Genomic DNA, 8,401 nt, shown 5'->3' on the forward strand with positions numbered 1-8,401 from the left:
ACATCTGTGGGACAGGTATTGTCATGGCACAGCTAAACCTACAAGCATTTTAAAATGTGCTGACTGCAAAACAACCTGGTTTGCTGAGCTAAACCAGGCCTTTGCCTTTCGTGAGCTTTTTAAGGAAAGCTGTCAATCATGCCATCAGGTGTGTGCATTCCTCCTCCAGAAGTTAGTGGGTTTGCTGTAAGGAACAGCTTGAAAGCTGTAAAGATTAATAAATATCTCTTCTTAGAGACAGCCTATCCACAAAGACAATTTGAAGGAAGCAGGGCAAGGAAATGCCAGATTATTCCACAAACATATAGTCCTAAAGAAGATAGTTGTTCAGAAAGCTGAAAGAACACATTTACATTGTTTTACTCTACCAGTTGAACTGTGCTTCAAGAGCTTTGGAAGACAGCCAGCATGGATGAAGTTCATATCTATGAACTCCAGAAAGTAAAAGAATGTGCCTTATTTCTATTAATTTAGACTGATGTTAATTTTCTGTATTTTTTTAACAGTATTGTAGCTATTATAGTGAGGGAAGTGGCTGAAAATATAACATTTGTCTCTTTCGCCTAATTCACTAGGTGGGTTGAAGAGAAAATGAAACTTCTCATGTGGGTATCACTGTACTTCTGCAGTCAGGTTGCTCACTGTGTGTCCTGTGTAAGGCCTGTGGGACCAAGCTGGAAAGGAATACAAGCTTCAGCCCAGGCTGAATGTACTATTTTCTACTGCCCAAATCACTACACTTTATAATCAGTAACTTTTTTTAAGGGCAAAGTTATTGAATTTCTTGGGTGCAAAAGCATTAGCCACCTCTCCAATTCCAATATTTAAACATCCTAAAGAAGCCTTGAGAAGAAACCTTTCCCTTTAGATCTTGACCACAGCAGTGTTACACTTCAAAGTGGTATGTTCAGGTAAGAATTTCAAATATCTTCCACAAGAATTACAGACTAAATAACTGAAGCTAAACAAATCTTGTTAAAGAATGTATTAATTCCCACAGCTTAAAATATTTAATTTAAGCCTTGCTATCTACCCTACACAGCATTTAACAGATGCACACAACAAACCTTCATACACCCAGTATGGGCAACTGAGAAGATGGTTTTGAAACTGTTTCCAATTCCAAGCATAAGCAAGTTCTTTATGGTAAATTACTCTATAAAAGCAGTGAAATAGTTAAGGTAAGAAACACAGGCTTATAATTGTCATTTATTTTAAAAACCTTATTCAAAATATTAAGTGATACAAGTCCAAATACAATAAAAATTACTGCAAGAAAAGAGTTTTAGGATATTTTGATTGTGCTTTACTTTCTGTGTTTATGAAAAGAATGCATTTAATAGTAGGATATAGAACTTTAAGCATTTCATTCCTAAAACAGTATCATGCCTTCAGACTCCTCATGCCAACAGGCGTGAAATTGATTTGTTTCCAAATGTTACATAACTACTTGAATACCAAGTTATTAATTATGGGGTTCTGATTCACCATTATTTACAAACATATCAGTCTGAAAACTAAATCACAAACAGAATGTACAGAAAACTAAAATTTTATATTTTACAACTCATGAAAACATAAATAATGGAAGTACAAAAGACAAAATTAAAAAAAAACCGAACCCAAAAAACCTACTGTAGCAGTAACTTGATTTACACTAATGCATAAATGTTTGTCAAAAATGAGAGTGCACTGTACACAGACTGGCACTTACTTTCACCTGTCTGGTACCTGGGTCAGAAAAAGAACCAAATAAATTATTCTTACAGTTTCTCCCATTTATAATATAACAAATCATATAGCCATTTCCCAACTGTCTTACAATTCAGCAGAAAGCTTTGATGTATTGAAAGCCTGTCAGCTATCTACATTTAGCAAAATTATTCAACAAGGCTTGTTTTCCACTCATTAATTACAAAGACAATGAAGTCATAAATAGCATCAGAGAAAAAAAAAAGGAGAGTTAAGAAGCTGCATACCTTCACAAACACCTTAACCATTTTAGGAAATACATGGTACAGAACTTCTGAAATAAAATGGGTTATACATAATTGTTATAAAATTATTTACTGCATGAACACATACATAAATTATTAAATTTCCATTCTAGTTATTTTGCCAAAATAGGGTCAAATTATGCAACAAGAAAACAGAATCAGAAAAAACGAGATGAAAGACTTGCAGCATCAGAATTTAAGCACAGAAAAAAGTAATTATATTTTAAGTTTGCAATATAGTGGAATTTATGAGCCATGTAAGTGATTAGCAAAGAGATCATTAATTTGATTTAGTGATGCCAAAGTCATTAATTTATTAGACCTAAAATATTTTATGCTTATTTTTTTGTAGTATGACTATTAAGACTGCTCCAGACAGAAGGGAATGATGCTTAATGAATGGAAAGAGCACTAATTTATTAAACTCTCTATCTTCACAGTTGATATAAAACCCGACCAAAGTGGCAAACAGATGGATCATGCCCTTGATCTTCCATGAGATTTAATCTCCAAAACATCCAGGTCAAAGGGAGTACATCTCATTTCTGTACAAGCAGCTTATTTAGAATACCTGAATATCATTACATGACTGGGCAGGCAAAGAGTGATAAGTTCAGCAAACTCAAGTCACAGTGCTTTCAAAACACGTAGTCATTGGTTATTTTCAGGGAAGGCATCGCTTCATTAACGTTCTGATCTAAGCGATGATATTCCACTGTCCTGGAGCACAGGCCATCCCTCCATCTTCGGCTCTGCACCAGTAAGAAGATCTGAAAGAAAAACAGGACAACTTACAGATGCTGTGCAGGAACATTCTGGGTTTGACAGACAGCTTCACAGTGGTTCTGACACCATGGTTTTACCCCCCATGCTGGCAAGGGCATTACTGCAGCAAAGACAATACATACAATACATTTCTTAATTACTTATTTGAAGTGCTCTCAGATAAATTTTCAAAATGCAACAGACTTCCCCTATAAAGAGTTGCAATGCACATTACAGATAGGCCACTGCACAGTAAAGAAGGTTTGGGGGTTTTAGCTGCTTTTTTTTTCAGAGTCCTGCAAATCCTGACCCAGATCAGTGTTCTCCCTCAAAGATAAACACTAAACTTTCTTCGTATCTAAAAAGTAATCTATGGTTTAATGCAAATTTGTGCATGCACCTCTGTTGTGTCTGATTGGGCTGAAGTTAATTTTTAATGCTAGCAATATAATTTGGAATAACAACAATCAGACTATTTTTGAGACACAGAGAATTAGTTTGTACTGAAGAAACATTGACCTGAAAATAGTAACTTAGTAGCTTCTCTATGTAAACTGGAAGCAGCATTCAACACTTTCTAAAAGTTTGTAGTTACACTCTCAGAATGTCTATGATATAAAGACCATATTAAAGTGACTATTAGAAGGATTATCACAATCATAACAAGAACATTCCCACACCATTTGCAGTTAAACCTTCCTTAATTTCTTGTCTTCCTGTGCAGAAAAAAAATTAGTTCATCATTCACCCCCACTTGACTTGGCTCAGGTCTCCTTTATAGAATTCATGTTGTGCACTGCCAGTGTCCATTACTGTATTAATTACTGATGTTACCAATTAACTCATTTTCTAATTGTAAATATTTGATTCAAGTTCCTTTTCACTGTGCAGATAAAAATCACACTAATGATCTGCACATTAGTATCACCACAAGATTAAGTGGTCGAAGATTTCATTCTTCAAAAAGTTAAGTTCCTCTTCTTAAAAATGCGTGCAAGGGAATACAACCTTATTTTAAACACTCCAGCTCTTTCTCTCAGCCTTTCAGAGCACACCTACCTTCCTCTTATTGTGATAGGTGACATAAACAACGGCTACTAAGAAGGCAACTACAACCAGATGAAAAAAGAAATGGCTGTCTTCTTCTTCATCCAACCCTGAGACAGAAACAGCTTTTATCTTCTCATCAAGGGTCTTGATCTCCTCATTGTAATTACTGATGGTGTCAGAGTTGTCATCTTCTGAAATATCTAGAAGGTCTGGATTGTATCTGGAATTTGGTGTCATTTCATAAGCATAGTCATCTCCATCTGACTCCATAGTTTCTTTGATGATGGGTGGGGAACTATTTAGTGTGTCTTTCAAATCTGTTAGAAGATCCTCTTCCTCAATTTTAGTATCTTCAGAAGCATCAACATCCACCTGTGATACTGGACTAGCAGGGACAACAGATGACAAAGAGTCGCTGTTTGCTGTAGGTGGCTTTCCGGCAGTCACCGAATCGATTTTGGCCTCTTTTCTTGCTGAGGTTAAACTCTGCAAGCTGTCTGTCAAATTTTGGGATCTACTCAGTGTTTCATTCTCACTTGCAGAAGAAATATTTTTTGTAAGCATATCCTCTTTCACAGAACCTGAGAAAAGGAGGAGAAACAATCAGCACTATTCACAAGGCACTGACTTCTCTGACAGAAAACTATCGCCACAAATTTCCCTCATAGACAAGAAATCATATGAAGAACACAGCACATGGCACACTGCAAACTTTTTAACATTCATATGCAGAAATACCTACTCCTGCACTTTGGCAACTTCCAAAGAAAAGTCTGAGTGGGACAGGAACTATAGTTTGGAAGCACATGCCTTCCAGATTAGAGTGGCAAGGTGTCCCTGAAAAACTTAGCACACCTGTTTTCCAGACATAAGAACTTCAAAGAGATGTCGTCTTTCCCTCTGTGGATCCATGACATCTTGTAGAATCATACATGATTAGCATTTTCTCCATCATCAAATTCTTCCTCCCACAGAATGAGCTGAGGTCTACAAGGAGGGTGTTCTCAGGAAAGCTTTTCCTGCAGTTAAGTTTTTCATCTTTCACCACCGCATGTTTTACCAACAAAGGATGAGAAGACGCTGTGAAATCCCCCTCAGTCAGGACACAAGACAGCAGCACCTCTTCCCAGGCACTGATTTCTATTGAACTTGTAGACACTGAAACAGATTTCCAACCTTATATTACCTCAAATCAAACTACTAAACCACGTGTTACAAACAAACACTGCCCATGCTCCTGGAGGAAAGCCTTTTGTTGGCAGCAATTATTGTAATGAAGTCAGAAATAGCACAGTAACAATGCACCCTCAGGCAAACTCACAATCTCTTTAATGCTGGGAGGGCTTTGCAGAACTACATAAAAAACAAGGTGAGCATTAAATCCAGATACAGAGCCCACTGTTCCTTTTCTTTACCCAAAGGACAGTAAAAAAAAAAGAGATGCAGAGAGAGTTTAATAGCCAATTTTTTCAAGCCTAAAAATGACCAAACTATTCATGTTTGCAGCACATCACTACCAGATTCAAATCCAGAGGCACCTTAAAAAATGTAGAACAAATTTTAGACTTTCAGCCTCCAATTTCATTTAAAATGGGAAACTATACTTGCCTTGTATTTTGGCAGGCCAAACTAATTTTTCATTTCACAAAAGCAACAGTATTTTCATTAAACATTTTCAAGGCTCATAAGAAAGTTACAGATGCTAGAAATGAAGCATTCAATGAACTGCTCCTGTCAGCTTACTTGTAAGTAAAATATTACAGAGGGGATACTGAATCAGGTTATTCATGAAACTTGTGTATTTGCTGAGGTTCAGTAACAACAGAACTCTTGTTCACATGGCACACTTCTGCAGGATGAGTTACTCTTTAACCAACTGTAAAACACAGAAGACTCAACTCATCCCACAAGAAGCAGACATCACAGTCCCTCTCTGCTGAAATTCAAAGTCAACCATTTCACATCTAACACACTTTTTGTGGCTGAAAAAACTATTCATCTGAATTATCATATCAACATTAACTTGTTCAGTTCTTATCCAGGACAAGTTTAGGGAATTCTGATCCCTCCCCCAGTTTAAGCCAGCTAGTTGCATATGAAGAGATAAATATGAGGAAAGGCAGTTGCAAGACAATTTCATATTCATAGCTGGCTGGCATATTGTGAGTGAGGTCAACCTTACTGCTACCCTCCCTTAACAGACAAAAACTATTAGAGAGTAATACCTAAACTGTTTGAAATACAAACAAGCATATTTTGCCTATAAAACTATATTGCATCTGACCTTACATTTCAAGTTAATCTTGAATTCATTTTAACACTGAAGTTTTAGAAGGATATATGCTTAAATGCAAGGGACTCCCAGGGGCTACTGCTGCACCTTCAGACTGAGAAAGAGCAATTTCCTGTTATTCCTATAATACATCTGGGTTTTTGTTTTAATAGCAGCTGGAAGTTTAGCAGCTAAACCACAACTGATTTGTGATATTTACCCAAAACCATTTGGCATTATAAACGGTGGTTGCACTGTTTACAATTACACAACACTGTCAGATGATTTTAGATCCAGAGATGCCTCAGCTTCATAAAGATACTAATGTTCAATCATGATGACAGAATTAGCAACACAAACACTGCACATAAAAAACACGTCATGGTTAAAACTCGCTTTCAGGAAAACTGATTTTAGAAAGCAAGAAAGCAAGTTGCTTCACGACTCCTGAAGTTAAAAACTCTCAATTTCCTACAGGCTTCTGTCCCTAATTCTTACTGCCTACCCATTAAGGCAGGTGAGGGGCAACACAAATACAGCCGGAGATACTGACTGACAAGCACACAAGGAACTGATGGATCAAACAGTTCCGGTTTTTTCCTTCCCTACTTCCTTCCTCTTCACTGCCCAGCCAGTTCTCCATCCAAAACAAAGAGAAACTCACTGCCCCTGAAATACGCATTTTCTATTAGCCTTTGGTCACAGCCCTCTGTAGTTTTAAGGGGGGGGGAAGAAAATACTTAACTAGGAGTCAACTTGGAGAATAACATAACCTTAATTTCTAGGGGAGGGGAGACTAAAACCAGGCACAGAGTATTTAGAAAAAGAATCCCAAGTCCGACGAATGAAGTGACCAGGCAAACTGCTCTTCACAGCAACAAAAGCTCTGCACACCTGGCAGGCGGCCTCCCGCCCCCCGCCCGGGCGCTGCCCTTCCCCTGCGCACAGCCCAGCGCTCGCTGCCCCCAGCCCAGCCCGAACAGACCAGGTCAGGCCCGGGGCCAAGCCCGGTCACCTCAAGGCACTACCCGCGCCGGCCGAGGCCGCACAGCGCTCCAGGCCCAACCCAAGAGACCGGTGAGAGAGACCGGCGGGGCGACCGCGCCACGCCCACAGCCCGCAGCCAGCCCCCCCGCCCGGCCCCGGGGCGCTCACCGGGGGATTCCTCCCCGCGGGCCGCCAGGGCCCAGCCGCAGAGCAGCAGCAAGCAAAGGGCGCAGCCCGCCGAGCCCCACCGCTCGCCACCGGCTGCCGCCATCTTGGCCCCCTCCGCGGACGTGGCGATGGCACCGCCCCTCGTGAGGCGGCGCGCACGCGCACGGGCGGGAAGGCGCGGGGCGCGCGCAGGGGCTGAGGGCGGTGCGGGCGCGTCACAGAAGCGGGGAACGGTGGAATGGTGGGGGTGGAACCGCGCGGTCACGGAGCGCTGGGATCACACGGTCATGGAACCAGCTGGGCTGGGAGACCTTTTAGACCGTCCAGACCAACCCTCCAGCGGCACCGCCACCGTAACCCCTAAACCGCATCACTCAGCGCCACATCCCGGCGCCTCTGAAACCCTCCAGGGTTGGTGACTCCACCGCCTCCCTGGGCAGCCGCTCCGATTCCCGGCCACCCCGACAGTGACAAGGTTGTCCTGAATATCTGATCTGAGTGCTCCAATCTCAGCTTGAGGCCAGTTCTTCTCTCACTGCTTGTGTCTGCCATGCTCCTGGGAGCTGACTGCACTCGGTTCTTTTGGGTCGGTTATGTCTGGAATGGCTCCATTTCTCCCAGGAGCGCTGGGTTAAATGTCTGAGACAGGAAATACTGAGGAATGGCTCCCGGTGAGGTGGAAGCCAGCCTTGCCCAGCCTGTGGGCTGTCCCTGAGGTGGTGGCTCTGCAGTGTCCCGGTGAGAGGGAAGCCAGCCTGGCTGTCCCTGAGGTGGTGGCTCTGCAGTGTCCCGGGGAGGGGGAAGCCAGCCTGGCTGTCCCTGAGGTGGTGGCTCTGCGGTGTCCCGGTGAGGGGGAAGCCGGCCTGGCTTTCCCTGAGGTGGTGGCTCTGCAGTGTCCCGGGGAGGGGGAAGCCGGCCTGGCTGTCCCTGAGGTGGCGGCTCTGCAGTGTCCCGGTGAGGGGGAAGCCAGCCTGGCTGTCCCTGAGGTGGTGGCTCTGCAGTGTGTCGCTGTGGCAATGGCATTGCCTCATCGGGCACATCCTGCACCGCAGCTCTTGCCATCTGCAGCCACCCACGGCCGTGGCCTCCTCGTGAAAAATACAGATACTAATGAACAGCCGCTGAAGTTGATCCAGGCTGTTAATTGCCCACACATCCTTGT

General features: G+C 42.3%; 1 protein-coding gene across 1 annotated transcript; it reads right to left on the bottom strand.

Moving 5' to 3' along the window:
• Positions 1–1,176: 1,176 nt before the first annotated feature.
• On the bottom strand, positions 1,177–7,398 carry C13H5orf15 (chromosome 13 C5orf15 homolog). Its single transcript, XM_009091366.4, has 3 exons — positions 7,240–7,398; positions 3,822–4,393; positions 1,177–2,767 (listed from the first exon to the last, which is right to left on the bottom strand). Exons 1-3 carry the CDS (start codon positions 7,340–7,342, stop codon positions 2,636–2,638), a joined length of 807 nt encoding a protein of 268 aa, XP_009089614.3. The 5' UTR covers positions 7,343–7,398; the 3' UTR covers positions 1,177–2,635.
• Positions 7,399–8,401: the final 1,003 nt, after the last annotated feature.

The sequence above is a fragment of the Serinus canaria genome, chromosome 13, assembly GCF_022539315.1.
Source record: "Serinus canaria isolate serCan28SL12 chromosome 13, serCan2020, whole genome shotgun sequence".
NCBI lineage: Eukaryota > Metazoa > Chordata > Aves > Passeriformes > Fringillidae > Serinus > Serinus canaria.